Source organism: Engystomops pustulosus, chromosome 1 (assembly GCF_040894005.1).
Source record: "Engystomops pustulosus chromosome 1, aEngPut4.maternal, whole genome shotgun sequence".
Classification (NCBI taxonomy): domain Eukaryota; kingdom Metazoa; phylum Chordata; class Amphibia; order Anura; family Leptodactylidae; genus Engystomops; species Engystomops pustulosus.
The window spans coordinates 249133468-249152543 of NC_092411.1; the positions used below are offsets into that span (position 1 = coordinate 249133468).

General features: G+C 38.4%; 1 protein-coding gene across 2 annotated transcripts in view; it reads left to right on the forward strand.

The window, feature by feature from the left end:
• DLC1 (DLC1 Rho GTPase activating protein) overlaps positions 1-19076 on the forward strand; it is a 267434-nt gene that overhangs the window by 28309 nt on the left and 220049 nt on the right. For both annotated transcript variants that reach the window (XM_072123882.1, XM_072123889.1), the window contains exon 2: positions 9944-10997. In XM_072123882.1, the coding sequence (XP_071979983.1) occupies positions 10002-10997 (996 nt within the window). In that variant the 5' untranslated portion in view covers positions 9944-10001. The remainder of the gene's footprint in view (positions 1-9943; positions 10998-19076) is intronic.

Here is a 19076-nt window from a genome sequence, read left to right on the forward strand (position 1 = left end):
ACTCTTCCTGTGCAGTAAAATCTGGCATGTAACTATTGCCATAGTTTCAGGTTTATGTTTAGATTGTTTTTTCACTTCTGAAGTTTTCATAATAATAGATTCTGTACAAATTTCTACAAGGGGAGTTCTGCGCATTTCAGAAGGTCAGATTGGTGGAAGTCCAGGAGTTGAGACCTCCAGTAATACACTCAATGGATACTTTCTGTTGAGTTTTTACATATGATTGTAAACTTCTTTCCTACTGATAAGGCCTGGACTCCTTTTATTCAGGACTACTTAATTAATTTAAGGAAATAGTCTTTAAAATAATGTTTTTTTCCCACTTGCCTCAAGTGGTGTTAAATTTATAAAGATGTTATAGTACCTACCTGCTACAGTCCAGGGGCGTGGTCTGTTTTGGCTTTAGTGGGAGCAGACTGTAACTGATAAACCTCTGTATAGCAACATAGACTGGCGGTGATGGAAGGCGGTTACGCTAGACCAGTGTTAAGGACTGAGATAAATATTAGGTCTTTATTATTGTTAAACCACTTGGGCCATGTGAAAAAATACATTTCCATCAAGAAGGAAATCAGAAAATCATGGACAACAGTTGGAGGGGCGGGGGGTTTCAGGGAAATGTGGCTGCACCAGAGCCCAGATGCATTATGGAGCACACAAACTGTCTTTTCCCATATGAAGACTTTTTTTATGTGTTTTTGACGAATTCCAAAGGCTTTAGCCTTGATCACCTGCTGAGGTTAACTTGCATTTTAGCAGATGCAGTGGAAACGCAATGTAACCTTTGCATGTGATCAAAACTGACGCATCGTGCAACTCATCGTGTGAACGCGCCCTAAGACACTAGACAAAAAACTAAAAAATTAGAAAGAGAAATCATAAATCCCCCTTGGAGTTTAACTAATTTATTAGTTGCTTTGTAGGTTTCATACAATTTTGATGCTAATGTGAACCTTTTCTGCTTCGCATCACACAAAGCTTTAAAATTGCGGCTAGCTACTGCCGTCATTCCAAAGCGAGATAGTAGCTTTTCATGAAAACTTCTGTGTTAGACTAGAGGGGGTTAATTACCAATCTCCAAGACAACTGGCGCAACATTATTTTGGACCGAATAGTTTCACACACAAACCAAGTTTTATGAGACATTCGGCAAAGCTTCAATGTATCAAAACTTGGATGACTTGCTCATCTCTACTTACACATCAGGGTCACTGATCCTGTATTTTGGAGTAAATGTTGGTGTCACACTTATACATGTTGTATACTTTGTCCTCTGATAAAAGAATATTATACTTAGTGGTTGACAACAACTTTTATAGCCTGGACGCAAACACAATAATATAATAATAGGTCAAACCATGCTATTTGTTCATTTTATAGCAGTTGGATGAAGATAAAGCAGCTCAATACTTGACTCTGTGCTTGTGTCTGATTCTTAACATCAATAAAATGTGTATCTTGCTTTCGGCTGTTGGATGGATTCCCTTTGTGTATTGTGAACTTTTCCAAGGATCACTAGAATCCCTTCATTATTTCTGGTTGCCTTCTGAGTAAACAAAGATTTAGCGAACTTCTAACATTTGTTATCCAATTTTTACTGCATGAAAGAGGTAAATCCAAATTTGATCCAGATTCTTCTTCCAAGCAAAATAATTTTGGTAATGCTTGAATTTGTTAAAGATCCATACATGTATTAATGTATTCCAAATGCAGGCGGTCCCCTATTTAAAACCACCCAACTTACAGACGATCCCTAGTTACAAACAGACCTGTAGGTGTTGGTAATTTACTGTACTTTAGCTGTAACAGTTATCAAATGTGTCTGCAATTAAGCTTTATGGTTAATCCTGGTTCTTATGATAACCCAACATTTTTAAAATCCAATTGTCACAGAGACCCATAAAAACTTTCTCTGGAGCTACAATTATAAAATATACAGTTTCGACTTACATACAAATTCAACTTAAGAACAAACCTACAGAACCTATTCTGTACGTAACCTGGGGGCTGCCTGTATCTGAAAACGTTTGGAGATTGATATTGACCTTGTAGGCAAAATGATACATGACCCACCAAATTGTTAAAAAAGGGGCTAATTTTCTTGAAAATCATATGAAAATGTTATGGAGGAACCACAGGGAATCAGGTATTTGTGTTTATATGTTATATTGTTCTTGAGGTGCAGTTAGAGATTAAGCTATAAAAAAATTTACTTAATTAAAAAATTAAAACCTTTTGTATAAAAAATAAATTCTTAATGTTTCCATATTCTCACACTAGTAACTTTTCATACTACAGAGTACAGACCTATAAAATGTGTAAGTTTTTGCGCTGCATAATGACGTTTCATTAATATCATTTTGGGGACTCTACAATGTTTTGATCATCTTTTAATCCAAAATTACAATGTTTTAATAGATTAAGACTTTTGGGACTCGATGGGGGAGAGTTATCATCAAGTGTCTGAGGTAAAACTGTCCTAGTTGGCCATGGAAACCAATCAGAGATCAGCTTTAATTTTATAAACAGCTGTCGGAAAATGAAAGCTGAGCTCTGATTGGTTGCCATGAGCAACTAGAACAGTTCTGCTCTAAAAGACTTATGATAAATCTCCTCCAGTTATACCTAACATGTTTATGACTTGTTTCGTTTACTTATTTATTATATTATCAGTCATATGGAAAGGGGGTGATATCTCTCTCTCTGTTTTGTTTTTTTTTTAACTAATAACATTGCTAAGCCTTGGGCTTTATTTAGATATAGTTTTCAATAAATTGACTATAAGCAATCAATCTATGCTGATTTTTAATGAAACTGGCTTTATTAAAGAATTACCGTATATTCCGGCGTATAAGACGACTTTTGAAGACAGAAAAATCTTCTGTCTTCTCTGGGGTCGTCTTATACGTCGGTAATCCCGACCGCCCGCCGTGTATTCACGCCGGCGGTCGGGTCCCGGTGCATGGAGAGGGCTCACGGGCTGAGCCCTCTCCATAGCCGGTAAGTCTTTGCTGCATATTGCAGCAAAGGCTTACCGGTAACACCCGCGATCGGTGCACATCGCTATCTCTTTCACATCAAAGAGATAGTGGCGCATGGGCGATCCATCTCCATGGTAGCCTCGGGTCTTCGGAAGACCCAAGGCTATTTCGTTTTAACCCCTTCATTACAATGTGCTGATAGCACATTGTAATGAATGAGGAGGAAAATCCCCATATACTGCCATACTGTAGTATGGCAGTATATGGTAGGATCGATCAGACAACCTAGGGTTAAAGTACCCTAGGGAGTCTGAAAAATAGTATAAATAAAAATTAAAAAAAGTTTAAAAAAATAATAATAATAAAAAAACCTAAAATTTCAAATCACTCCCCTTTCCTTAGAACTGACATAAATATAAATAAACAGTAAAAATCATAAACACATTAGGTATCGACGCATCCGAAAATGCCCGATCTATCAAAATATGATAATGGTTTTTCAATGCGTTTAACCCCGTAACGGAAAATAGCGCCCAAAGTCAAAAATGCCACTTTTTTTGCCATTTTGAAAAATATAAAAAAATCTATAAAAAGTGATCAAAAGGTCGTACAGTCCTAAAAATGATATCATTGAAAATATTATCAAATTTTGCAAAAAATGACACCACCCACAGCTCCGTACACCAAAGTATAAAAAAGTTATTAGTGCCAGAAGTTGGCAAAATCAAAAAAATTATTTTTGTACAGGAGGTTTTCATTTTTGTAAATGTATGAAAACATTATAAAACCTATACAAATTTGGTATCCCCTTAATCGTACCGACCCAAAGAATAAAGTAGACATGTAATTTGGGGCGCTCAGTGAGAGACGTAATATCCAAGCCCACAAGAAAATGGCGCAAATGCGTTTTTTCACCATTTTCATTGCATTTGGAATTTTTTTCCCGCTTCTGAGTACATGGCATGGATCATTTAATAAAATAAAAATTTAAGGTACAGTATAGTAACATTTACAGTAAAATGGACGATGGTAATGTTGTTGTTGTATGCCTTATGTTTATGAGCGACAGTTTTCCTGCTATATACCTGCATGTCATAAGAATTTAAATTAAAAAAAGGACCATGTTAAATTCAAATCTGTTTTTTTTTAAATTTTTACCGGTGTTTTGTATGCGTTGGAAAAGGGGTAGTCTTATATGGCGAATATATCTTAAACTCTATATTTTAAACAGGAAAGTAGGGGGGTCGTCTTATACACCAGGTCGTCTTATACGCCGGAATATACGGTAATGTTTTTTTATGTTTTTATATTTTGCTGGAGTTTTGAAAATAACTTGAAAATTAATCTGAAATATCCCATGTGTGATTTCACTATAGTAAGTTTTCAGCCAAGCATGTGACAGCATTATGGTGGCCCAGGACTGTTTATGCTTGCAGTTTGTTCTTGTTTCCGTGGCATATGATCTAACAGAAGCTTGTTTCCAATTTTATAATGTTGAACATATGTTTATTACAGCTCTTGCCTTATGATGTGTTTCTATGGCAGACTTTGGGTGGATAAGTTGATATACTGTTGGTCTTAATTGACTGTATTAAACACAGGCTAATAAATCTGTTTCCTGGGACAATCCAACACATGAATCAAAATGCATGAATTGTACTTAAAAAAAATGGAACCTAATGGAATTTTCGAAATCTTATGATAAGCATCATATGCGTTATTTAACTAAACAGCACTGTATAAGGAGATGGGAAATTTGTTCTGTAGAGAGAGGACAACATTGGGGCACACGTCAGTGGCGCAGAGGCCCTGAAATAATCGTGAATGCTAACCTATTAGGGCATGAAGGGGCGTGAGGGGGGAGTGTGACCGGCCGAGTGGAGGGGGCCGGCTGACTTTATTTCTACGGCACGAGCGCCTGCGTATTAGAAATGTCCCCCACTGACTTTTTGTGTTGTGTATCAGGTTGTGGTGATATTTTCAAGAATGTCCCAGATGTATTCAATCCACATATAATATCCCTAAGCCCTTAAAGGGAACCTGTCATCAAGAACAGGCACTATAAACCTTACTCACCCCTCACTGTGGCTTTGTTGAAAAGTGCAGTGTAGGGGTCACAACTTAAATCTGCTTCCTACCAGTAAAATCGCTCCTCAAACTTTTTCTGCTGTCTATATTGGCGCCACCTATTATCAATTGACGCCGTCCATTGCTGTTTGGCTCCGCCCTTTGAGGGACAGCATTCTGGTAAGGACAGGAAGTGGACAGGAAAAGGACTTCCTGTCTGCTGAGGCTAAGATATGCAGAGACATGGAGCTGTCAATCAAAAGGAGGAGGCGGGGTTCACTGGAAGCCTGGAGAAAGCATGATTCTTCTCTTCGGAATTGACTCTTTGTGTACTCTTTTGCATATAAGAAAAACAGCTGTAATTAAGGGACAAAGCCTCAGTGGCAGATAATTTTAGGTGATATGGGGAGGACTTTTAACCCTTTACCAGCAGGTATTACTGGTGTGAGGGGGAAAATTCTGGTGACCGGTCCTTAAAGATGTGCATTCATACACAATAATGATACAATGTGCTGTTTCACATAAAAGTTGTTACATTAATTATGGGTAAGAAAAAAACTGAATTTTAATTTTCGCCACTTTCAGACTACCCTTAGATTTAATAAATACCATTGATCAGAAATGAAAAGACAAGTAACATTTTATCTAGTAAGCAAAATAAAGCTGAGACCAAAGTCATGTAAATGTATCCTCAATTATCATAACCTCCTTCTTTAAGAGTCAGTTAACGAAAAATACTACAAACAAGACACAAAACATATGACCAACGACCTTGTAATGAGGCCTCAGGGCATGAAATGATATGAGATGTGTATTGCTTGTAAGAAAGTAGGCAAGATAATGGCCCAGGGGTTATAGAAAGGACATGATAAAAAAAACTGCAAAGCCCTTCCGTGAGAGGTGTTGTACCCAGCCTCATACCGGTCCCATTTTCATTTTTGCAGCCAATAGATCTATACTCTATGGATTGTATCAGTTAGCTCATATACAGGCAGTCCCCGGGTTACATACAAGATAGGGTCTGTAGGTTTGTTCTTAAGTTGAGTTTGTATGTAAGTCGGAACTGTATATTTTATCATTGTAATCCCAGCCAGAACTTTTTTGGTCTCTGTGACAATTGGATTTTAAAAATGTTGGGTTGTCATAAGAACCAGGATTAACACTAAAGCTTCATTACAGACCATTTAGATAACTGTTACAGCTGATCATTGTAGCCTAGGACTAAAGCACAATAAATTACCAATATCCAGAGGTCCGTTTGTAACTAGGGGTCGTATGCAAGTTGAGTGTTCTTAAGTAGGGCACCGCCTGTATATATGTGTAAACCCCTTCATGAGATAAGTCCAACTATGTATATTAACCCCTTCCCGGTGCGCGCCGTACTAGTACGGCGCGCGCCGGGTCCCGGTGAATGGAGAGGGCTCGCGGGCCGAGCCCTCTCCATAGCCGGTAAGTCTTTGCTGCATATTGCAGCAAAGGCTTACCGGTAACACCCGCGATCGGTGCTAGCACCGATCGCGGGTGCTTTCACCGCGATCGCCTCCGGCAATGCTGCCGGAGGCTACAAAAAGATGGCGCCGCATGGGCGCCGCCATCTTGGCGCGGATCTCCGCTCCCCGATGACGTCACGGGGAGCGGTGATCCGTTGCCATGACAGCATCGGGCCTCACGAAGGCCCGAAGCTGTCTTGTTTTAACCTATTCATTACAATGTGCTATCAAAAAAATTATATTAAAAAAACCTAAAAATTCAAATCACCCCCCTTTCCCTAGAACTGATATTAATATTAATAAACAGTAAAAATCATAAACACATTAGGTATCGCCGCGTCCGAAAATGTCCGATCTATCAAAATATTATAACGGTTTTTCACTGCGTTTAACCCCGTAACGGAAAATAGCGTCCAAAGTCAAAAATGACATTTTTTTGCCATTTTGGAAAATATAAAAAAATTAATAAAAAGTGATCAAAAGGTAGCACAGTCCTAACAATGATAGCAATGAAAACGCCATCAAAAGTCGCAAAAAATGACACCACCCACAGCTTCGTACACCAAAGTATGAAAAAGTTATTAGCGCCAGAAGATGGCAAAATCAAAAAAAAAATTTTTGTACAGGAGGTTTTAATTTTTCTAAATGTATGAAAACATTATAAAACCTGTACAAATGTGGTATCCCTGTGATCGTAGCAACCCAAAGAATAAAGTAGACATGTCATTTGGGACGCAGAGTGAAAGCTGTGAAATCCAAGCCCACAAGAAAACGTCGCAAATGTGTTTTTTCACCATTTTCACTGCATTTGGAATTTTTTTCCCGCTTCCCAGTATGCGCCATGGAATATTAAATACCGTCACTACGAAGTGCAATTTATTACGCAGAAAATAAGCCATAACAGAGCTCTTTATGTGGAAAAATAAAAAAGTTATAGATTTTTGAAGGTGGGGTGTGAAAAATGGAAGTGAAAAAACTAAAAAAGGCCAAGTCGTTAAGGGGTTAATGGAGAGAGAACTAGAACAACACTTAGTAAATAACAGAGATTAGATGCTCCGTTCCCTACGGCATGTGATACTGTGGAGGACGGACAACCGATTTACGTGAACTGAAATGACCCAGAACAAATAGCAATGTGACTAGAAGCAGTAGTCTGTGTACTTAATGAGAAGATATGTATCAGGTTTAAAGGTGTGAGTCAAAGGACGTTTCACTGTGTCCCGAATAGTCTGTAATGTGTGTTGTGTATTCTGTGAACTCCTGCCATACAGCTTGGAGGCTTCCGAGGCCTGCAACTCAGAATACAAGGAATACAGCTGCAGGGCACGGAAGATGCACATGTGAAGCATCTGCACAATCATTTTGGTAATAAAGTCATGTAGAAGGTTTTTATGTGACTTTTGAGGAAACAGTTAAGTTACATAGTTACATGGCAGGATTGAAAAAGACATATTCATCAAGTTCAACCAGAAAGGGAGAGAACATGGCTGGAGTGAGGAGGTGTGATAAACAAGCATGCTAGACTTACAAATACTTCACTATTTATTTTATCTTTGAAAACTTATTTATTAGATCCCGATGTTGCTCTGGAAAGTAAATAACTGCTCCTAGCTATAACAAAATAGAATGGGTTAACAAAAATAATTTAGATGTATCTATCTCTCTCTTTACTGTCTCTGACACTCTGATTGTCTCTGACTGTTTCTTGCTCTGAGTGTCTCTGAATGTCCCTGTCTGTATGACTGTCTCTATCACTGACTATCTCTGTCTCTGACCCTCTCTGTCAGTGACTGTCTCTGACCGTCTCTATCTATCTCTGATGGTCTCCGTCTCTGACCGCCTCTGTCTCTGATCGCCTCTGTCTCTAACCTCCTTTGTCTCTGACTGTCTCTGACCGTTCGTGTCTCTGACTGTCCCTGTCTCTGACCGCCTCTGTCTCTAACTGTCTATCTTTAACTGTCTTTGCCTATGTCTGTCTGTCTCTGACTGTCTTTGACCATCACTGACTCTGACTGTCTCTGATTGTCTATGTCTCTGACTTTCACTGACCATTTCTGTCTCTGAGTGTCTCCAACTGTCTCTGTATCCTACTGTCTCTGTATCTGTCTGTCTCTGACTATCTCTGACTCCAGATTGCCAACCAATTAGAGCTCGAGTTTCATTTTCCCACAGGTGTTTATAAAATCACATCTGATCTCTGATAGGTTTCCCAGGACAACTGGGACAGTTTTACCTCAGACATTTCTGATAAATCTCCCCCTATCTCAGTATCCCTATCCATCTTACCTCACACATGAGCTATCTTATACTATAGTAACCAATCAAAGCTCAGAGCTCATATTAATGACCTGTGGCAAAATAGCAACCAATCACTGCTCAGGTTCTAACTGCCACAGCAGCAGCAGCAGACAGTGGCTCCTGTATATGGTGGATAATAAGTGTATTCTGGAAAGTGGGGGGTGAAAATGTTGGCTAAAAACCGAGTCTATGATGTTCCCCGAGTGACAGAGAGCGGCTGTGGAAAATTTGGTGATTGTAAATGCGATGGTGCAGATTCCTTTAACAGACATATACACACATACAAGCTCAGCTTTATATATTAGTTTTCATACATTGCTCCTGTCTTGTGATTTTGTACTGCATTTGCCCTCCTTGTTGTGACCTGGCTCTGGAGACCATTTTTCTGTTTTTGTTTTGTCTTGGTCTCGGTGTTTTGCACTTTGATGCAGGAGTAAATGTTTTTAAGTTGTCTCTTACCACAGAGGGTAAAGCGAGGCAAGTAGATAAGGATAGCTGGAAACTCGATTAGCCTCAGGGCCCACTGTCTTTGTGTGTTTAGTCTGTTCCCAGACCTGGCATTATATATCTAAACAATAATTATATATATTATATATCTATATTATTATAAACAATAATCATATGTATATATATATATATATATATATATATATACCCTTTAAATATTCCTCCCTCTGGTGACTTTAGAATTTAAAACTAAAGTATTTTATCAAACTCAGTGTAGAAGTTCTCTGGCAGTAGTCATTTCTTCGCCAGTCACGCGGACGAGGTTGAGCAAATATTTTACATTTTCTTCAGACAACGTAATTTTTCCAAATTTAATATGGAATGGACTTATGCAACTGCTGGGTTGACTTAGGCTCCATAAGCTGTCTAGTTTATTCTCTAGTGAGTGATTAGTAGTACAGTCATGAGACGTTATAGAATTCAGATCCATGAAATTAGTTATCCTGTGACTAGAATAAAATGAATCCTATTGTACAAAACTTGGCAACTATTATAGATGGATAAGAAAACTGGTTGTTCATCCAAACAAGGGCTGCTGTTTTACTTGTTGATCGTTTGTCAACATTTAGACCCTAACTGATGTGATTTCTTGTTTGGTAGATGAATCTTCACCAGGTCAACTGCACCGCTCTTCACGGCATTCCCATATTGAAATCACATGTTCCTCTGTCTACAAACCTTGTCTGGTGCTGTGCTTTGTGACATGTCTGTAGCTGTTCGGAAGAAAAGCTGGGAAGATCACGTATCTCAATGGATTGGATTGTCTTCTAACACTTCTGGTTGCGATAAATTGTGTTGCCATGGAATTAAAATAGAAAAAATATCAAATGATATGGAAGAACTTGGAAAGGAGGATATAAAGGAGACACATCCTTTACCAGAACACATGTATTTAGGGGATTGTAATGGTTTTTTCGAAGCTAAAGTGCAGAGTTCGAATGAGATGGATGAAAATGATAACTTAGATGAGGAAGACAAGTGTGGGCCTTCAAACATCTTCTCCCTATCTAGTGGAAGAGAACTTGATATCAAGAATGAAGACCTACTGCCAAGTGGAGGTAGAATTAGTTCCTTGGTTACGACCTTACTTGATGAAGATGTTATACCATTGATCAATACCATTGAAACTAGCAAGGTCAGTGATGATGTAGAGGAAGGCAATCGTACAGAAGCTGAAAGTGAAGATATAAACTGTGAAATCAAAGGAGACAGCGTGATTGTTTTGGACAGAATATCTTTCAATGAAATGTTACATGGAAATACAGATTTGGAGGAAGCTCATCTGTCTGGTGAACAGCTGCTACATACCGCTAGAATTGCACAACAAAGAAGAAAATCTGATGGAGTAAAAGTTGCATATGAACGGAATATCTGCAGTGCGGTGCCCACAGATTTTTCTGATAGTTTGCATTTTGGTGCATCTTCCCAACTGGAACCCAAAGCAGGAACAAGAAGCTCCCAAAATGCCCCCCCTCTCTGCAAGGAAACTGGAAATACCGATGACTCACATTCGGATGCCAATGTTGATGTAATTGCATCAGAGGATAGTTTGCAAGGAATAAATTCAGCAAATTGTACACCCACTACTCCCACCAAGGATCATGTGTATAACTGTGAAGAAATTGGTGATCAAGTCAGACTGCGTAGAAAAAAGGTAAGTTTTTTTTATACATTTACATATGTAAAATTGGAAAATGTATCTTACCTCACTAAACTTTCACTGTATTTTATCATGTTGGCCTATGATAGATACACCTTCTTGTAGTCCCCTATTTTCTTATTACCGTAATATAAAACATGTCATTATAAACATTTTGTTGTAAACATTCAGTAAAATCTGGCCAATTTTAATAATTCTTAAAGAATGGTACATTTCTCTTTACTTTATCTGTGATAAAAACCTGATATTTGGAACAGAAAGAAACAACTTGCATGTCTCTGCCTGTAATTTCTTAGTAATATGTGGACGCCACTTTCCTCATACTCAGACTAATACAAGACATTTAATTCTCGTTGACACAACAAGAAATGATACAAATTCAAGAATCGCCATAATTGGAGACATTTAGAGGGTTATTTTCCACTCATTAAGTCTCCTCGGGAAGTAGTCTGATCTAGTCATGTACCTGGGTAAAAAAGTTCAGTTCACGGCTCATTCATACAATCAACTTTGGTTTATGAAACATGGACCATTTGGTGGACACATTTCATGGACCAAACATGAGAGTCCAAGCATCGTGATTACACATGATGTAAGGATTTCCTACATTCCTGCAAGACCATGACGCCATATAGAAAACATGACAATATGGTGCTGTGGTCCTTGTGCGGACTCCTTGCATTGTGTAACTATAATGTTTGGTGTTCCACCTCTGAAACACAGTTACCATACAAACACATTCCTTAAAATGAACCCTAACTCTATTTTTTTTTACTCAATGTATTATTGCTATTTTGTGTTCCATATTTCTCACGTTCTTCTTTTGAACAGTTTTCTTACAATCTTTTGTACATCTGTGAACTATTTTTCTGTCTCTGCAAATGTGAGGCTGGTTATAACTGATGGATTCTGGATTGAATTCCCATTTTTTGGCAGTCATGCGTTTAAACATTATTTACTTTTAATAAAGTACATTGTCAAATCAATAGGAACACTTGTGGGATGGTGCTCGAATACATGTCTTTTGTTATATTGTGTGGAAATGTGGATTTTTGCGGGTAAAGAGAATATTTTGTCTTATCCTAACTCTGGTAAATTAGAAAGATAGTTTACATTTTTGTGATATGTTCATGAAACATTCAGATGTATACAGGGCGGATTAACACTGCCATGTGCCCTGGGTTGTATGAATATAGTCCCTAAAAGTCTGCATATGGTACTAGAATGAAGCTTCTTGGGGAATGCAGGATGAGTCCCTTCTGGCTGCTTTCAATCTACGGTTTCAGGACCATCGGAGGACCTTCAAACATCCTGAAATGTCTCTTGTGTACATGTGCATTGAGAGCAGGAACAGATGTATGAGGTTTTCATGGGTGAAAGTCCTTCAAGTATAAAATTTGGTTGGTGGTTTGGGTGCCCACGGGTTTCCTAGAAGGTTTGGGACCCAGGCTACCACCGAAACCTCCTCTATTATAATTCACTACTGGTTGAGAATATCCACAGACATATCCTGCAGACATAGGCATCAAGTATACATTGTATACTGTGCAAAACGGAGGATGGAAAGATACAGCAAGCTAAGTCTTTCCATTTTGCTTCCACCTGCTGTGCAAAGAATGTGCTCAGCAAAGGCCATTGCAGGCAATGTGGATGGATGCAAAGTATCACATTACTCCCAGTCTCTGCTGAGTGTATACATTGCTTACCAGGAGTGAGGTCACCAGTGATGTCACTGTCCATGTAAAGCCTCATTCAGAGGGCCGTTATGGGGGCCGTGATCTGTATGCATAATTTATGACCAGATCGCTGCCCCTATAGACTTCTATGGCTCTTGTTGACTGTGCGGTGAGCACACAGTGACGGCAGCTGCGCTGCAGAATATATTTTGTCAAATTTGAAGCATGCCCGCTCACCTGCCTATGGAGGGAAGAGGAGTGAGAAGTGCTCACCCCTTCTCCTCCCGGCCCTTTGCTTGTCCGGTATTTGGTCTGGGGGAGTACATGGCCATCTGAATGACCCCTAAGGACAATGACATCCCTAGAAACATCCTGAACACTTGTTCACTTTTTCTTTTGCTTTCAGGGGAGAAGAACAGGATGATGTATCCTGTTGTATGAGCATACAGTGGGTTACTTTTTAGCCCTCAATTGTTAGGACATGTCGGGAACCCTCCTGGTTTTCCGTTACAACGGATTGTAAAAACCAGGTGTGGCTGAAGCCTTACTTCAATATTAGAAGATGCTATAAACATGCAGCTGCTTCAATTAATTACCTTGGAGTTTTGGGAATGGCAGGCACTTGACTCTACAAAAACAAAGTAACAATTATTAGGCAACAAGTATGACTACCTTCGATGGTTGTTTTATTATTTTTCACCAGAGTTTTCCTTTAATGATTCCAACATCCTGATGATATGTGAACTGATCATTTCCTGATGATACATTATACATAACATTTTCTATCTGCACAATTCATTATTTCTGGGGAAGTGATTATAGTGAAGTGCAATTAGATTTTTCTTCCTGCATTGATTTCAAAGGTCAGAGGTCAGTGGAGGAGACAAAACACAGTGTTATAAGGTATTCCTTGGATTTGCTCTTACTTGGGAAGTCCTACCTTGTAGGTTAAAAACGGAGCAGTCGAAGACCCTATTTCTTAACGGATGGTTTGCATTATCCTAAACGTATTTTTTATGTGTAAATCTTTTTTTAGAAAGTGCCATAACCTAACACAGCTAAAATATTCCTCCATAATGTATGTCCTCAGAATCCCTGCCAGACAATTTTATACTATAACCCTAAATACATTTACCATCTATACATTTTTGGCAGCATATGCTTAGCATTTACAGCAGCCTGCCAAATTTGTCTAGACTGTATCTCTACATCATTTTCATTTGCCATAAATGGGAATAGATACATTATTCTGCATATGACCTCAGTCAAGGTTATCAAAGTCTTGTTCTTAGAAAGTCAATTGCTCTATGGCCTCAAAATATATTGGAGACTATTGTAATTGTGCTACATAAAATAGTTCTAACATACTTCTACCATATAGTCTATAAGTCTATAATATGCTACAAAGCAAAAAGCCCAGCTCTTTTCCCTTGTATAGATGGTTTTAGTTTGTATAAGTCAAGATAGTGAACAGGGACGTAACTACAGTGGTAGTAGCCATAGCAGCTGCTATGGGGCCTGCAGTGTCAGGGGGCCCCGGCATCCAACATGAAGAATGGAGGATGTGCACCATTATATACATATTATGCTGCACATTGTACAGCATAATATGTACATAACATGTATCTATCAGTGCATAAATGTGTGCACAAACATGTAAAAATGTGTATATGTGTATGAGTGTATAAATATGTGAGTATACAAGCATGTATATTTTCGGAGAGGGTAAGGGGGCCTCATTCAGAAGTTTTCTATGGGGCCCTGCCTCTCCTAGTTATGTCCTTGATAGTGGGGCACATTTACTTACCCGTCCCGTTGACGCCGCCGATCCACGTTGTCTGACGAGGATTCTGAGCTGCCACGATTCACTAAGATCGCGCATCCAATTTCCTGCATGTGTTGCTTCCCCGCTGAGGTCCGCTGGAGTTCACAGGGCCAACCCAGGGCAATCCAGCACAAAACGGAAAAATTCGGGAAACTTGACGGAAATGCGTCCGATGGACCCTTAGTAAATGTGCCCCAGTGTGTCCAGGCATAAGACCTAAAAAGTCCTGGAGGATAAAACAGGTGATAAATTGTGAGCAAGAATGTATTCAACATTTTAAAATGCATATTAAATACAACTGTAAGCGTTTTACAAGTTTTCTAGTGCTTTTACTTTTTCTTATTTTGGTTGTCAGAACACTGTAGATTCTATCAGTTGTTGATAGTTTATATTTATTTTTACTTTGTTCAAATAACCAAATATTTTATAAAATCATAGAAAAGCCCTTCTGGGTTACATTGATATCACGTTTTTGCCTTATAACGCAGGGAACAGACGCATCCCACTCTATGCTCACACAGTTGGATACTTCCTTCTGTCCCTCCCCCTGAAATCAGAGGGAGGAGTGAGGCATCATTCTGGGTGTTTCCATAGTGATGTTACTCTTCATATATAGACAGTTACATCAAATGGGACCTTATTCGGAGTACACTCGCCCATAGACTTTAATGGCCTCCTACTTTGCTCAGCAGAAGGGAGCAAGATGGAAAAAATGCAACTTGCTGCTTTTTCCATCCTGTGTTTAGCATAGTGTACGACATATACTGTGCATATGGAGGCAAAAACTATGCCTTAGTCTGCCAGTAAGTCTATAGGTATGATCATTGGTTATGCCAATAAGTAAGGTAAGGTAAGTATGCTAAGGTAAGCGCCAGATAAGTATACTAAAAACCAGGGAGTATATAAAGACCTATCAAACAAATGATTTCACATGCGATGCATCTCACCCGAATGGTCTACACCCCCAAATTACTATATTATATAAAGTGGGCTAGATGACATAATCTAAGTCATATGACTGCAAATGCAGCATTAGGGAAGGATGACAATCGCCGTGTCATCGGCATGTTGAGTACTCTCGCGATGCTCTGGTGCACCCGTCAGCTACAGCACAGCTACACAGCTACAGCTGGATTGTCTGGAGCTACACACTAAACATACGTCTTCAGACTTGTGTACATACAAATTTAACTTAAGTACAAACCTAGAGAACCTTGTGCATAACCAGGGGACTACCATTTTTTTCATCCCTCTTCTACACAAGTGTATTTTCTTTTCCTGTTTTGTCTGATTTTTGTAACCTTTAAAGACATTTAAAGGGGGTATGGAGAGGAATTACGGAATGCATACTTCAGAAAACAGCCAGCGCTAATCATCACCATCCCCTTCCCTAGAATTGAATAAAATAATACATTTTCAAAAAATCAAAAAAATGTGATTTGCAGCACATCAAAAAATCTAATAAAATGTGATCAAAGGTTCATGAATTATTTTCTCGCTTCCCAGTAGATGGCATAGAATATAAAATACCTCCACTAAAAAGTACAATTTGTTACACAGAAAACAAGCCCTCATAAAGCTCTGCACATAGAAAAATTAAAAGTTATGGATTCGGAGCAAAAAATGGAAACATAATATCTAGAAAGGACATCAATAGGAAGTGGTTAAATGGAACCTGTCTCCAGGGACCTGGAGGGGGCTGAGAGCTGAGGAGTTTACAGCACAGACAAGTCACCTGTTGTTTTTTAAAATGCATCCAAACCAAAGCCCAACCCCTGGGACTACACAGAGAATTCTGTCAGGATGCCTGGTAAGTTATCACACACAATTATATTGTAGTGCAAATGCTTAGAAAAGAAATATTTGCGCTGCAGGTGTGATGCAACCTGTCTTTAGTGAAAATGAGGTCCCTGGTGACAGGTTCCCTTTAAATTGTTCCTGTTATGATATGTACATCACTATATAATATGTTCCAAATTCATAATGAATCATGATAATCATACTGATGTTAATACAATTCCGTTTCTTGATGATAGGATGTTTAGTCATTATTCTGAATGATCTATTCAAGACATTTCTCTGTTACTCCTCTCAGGTTAATAGCGTTTAACCTCCAGAAATGACTTTCATTCTTGCGGCCACAATAAGCTCAAGGTCACCTCCCAGAAAGACCAGGGTGAATACAGATTCTGTACTGAATATAAAGTGATGCATACGGTATATAGGAAATATGAAATGGAAAGCAGCTAAACCTCTGCACATGGCAAACACATTTTAAGCAGTTCTTGGAAAAAATGGCTCTTTCAGGTACTTGCTGCCAAAACCACTTATTTTTAGCCTCGGACTTGACTTTCAGAATATTGTTCTGTGTGTGGTAGAATATTCTACACATTCTTGTTCCAACACATCAATAGTATAAATTCTCAAATTGGTTAAAAGTTTTCAAGTGTTCTTTACATAAATGTGCATCTGAATAATGGAAGTTTATGAAACTTTATATTTGTTTCTATTTTTTAATCTATTTTCATGATATGCTTTTGGTCCATGTATCGATTTATAATCCACAAAGATGAGAATTTGCTAAAATTTTATTTTGTTTAGGAATGGCGCCTTTACACAGTGCAATATTGGGGGGATATTTTCTAAAATCACTGATTTTAGGAGAGATTATGGCCTAAATATTACATCTTATGGAACATGGCACCAACAGGTTCTCTAAACTATGTGGTTGCATACTTCAGAGAAGACTCGGGTACATGTGTATTAACTTTCAGTTATCAGATGTATTAGATCTATAAAAATGTTTTAAAAAGTTACTGAAACACAAACTAAAGTGCATAAAGAAATTTCAGAACTTTTAAATTTAACCCCTTCCTGATGTGTTCCATACTATTTCGTCAGAATGTTGTGAAGTAGGTATGGAAAGGGCTCACGGGAAGAACCATTTACATACAGGGTGAATGTTTGCTGCATATGGCACCGAATGCAGGTTTTAAGAATATAAATGGTCCTGGCATGCGCGCCGCTATCTTGGATTCAATTGTTGCCCTCCGTGAGGTCGTCGGAGGCGACGATCTGTTGCTATACTAGACTCCTAGGTCTGTCATTCAACCTAACCACCTAGCATCTGCCGGAAACTGCTTGAAGAAATCAGACTTCCAAGGGTTAAAGTACCCTTGGGGGTCTAAAAAATTTTGCATTTTCTTTTTAAAGAAAGTTAAAAAAAAAAACTAAAGGTTTTAATCCCCCCTTTTCCCTAGAGCTGAAATAAAAATAAACAAAAAATATCTTACATGTTAGGTATCCCCGTGTCCCAAAAGTCCAGATTAACAAGACTTAAAACAGTTATTCCAAGCAGTGAACCCCCTAACGGAAAATAGCTCAACTTTTTTGCCATTTCACAATTCAAAATGACAGCATTGAAAAAGTTATTGGCATCGGAACAAAGCGAAATGAAGACATTTATTTTGTACAAAAGGTTTACATTTTTTAGAACTCTATTAAAACATATTAATACCTATATAAATTTAGTATCCCAAAATATAAATAGGAGGTGGCATTTGGAACAAAAATACTGAGCCTACAAGAAAATAGTGCAGATGTGTTTTTTCACTAATTTCACTACATTTTTTTTCTCACTTTCCAGTACATACATGACAATGTTTTGAAAATTGCTGAAAATCCCATTGTCCTTATTATCCATGAAACCACTCTTAACAGATTTAACATTTTCCTAACCAAAGCTTTAATCCCAATTTTCTATTTCCTTACTACACAGTTGTACATTAGAATTATTTTGCACTACCGTTTCATACACTTATGTCTCTAGGCCGTCCTCCTGCCATCCCTTTAATTGTATCCTATAGCCAGATGTGACAGCCGACACAAGGGTTGTGGTCAGGTCCCCACAGACACTCACCCAACACTCAGTCACTTGGGACACTTGAGAGCTGTAGATTTCTATTAATGATCCGTGGCCTTAAGCCATTCATAAAATAAAGTGTGCAGTTCTATCACAGGCCTAGGTTATAATTATTTTGGACGTTTCAAAGATGGCGTCAAAATTTAGAGCTGTTGTCAGGGTACATCTCCCACATAAAAGGCAGAGCGTTCCTCCAAGACATTTAATGAGTGCATCAGTAAGTTATTAAGAACTCATTTTATAAACAGTTGGGTCTGTGATCTACAAATATCAAATAAGCTACAGATGAAAACCTCATTCTGGGGATGAATTGTATCCAGCACATCATCCGGCAGTGCAGCCAGTTATATCTATATAACATACAATCTCTAAACATGCTATGATAAGTTACCATTATATACACTTATTTATTTTATAGTTTTTAAAAGGTCTTGAATACACGGCCGCTTCATATTGGACTACCAAAACATACTGATAGGTTTTAAGGGACTTGCAATCATTGAAATACAGTGTGTTATAGAGCACACTGCAGGCAGTGTGTTATAGAGCATAAGGAGCTGAGCATATACAGTCAGTCCCCAGGTTAAGTACAAGATTGGTTCTGTAGGTTTGTTCTTAAGTTGAATTTGTATGTGTGTCAGAACTGAATA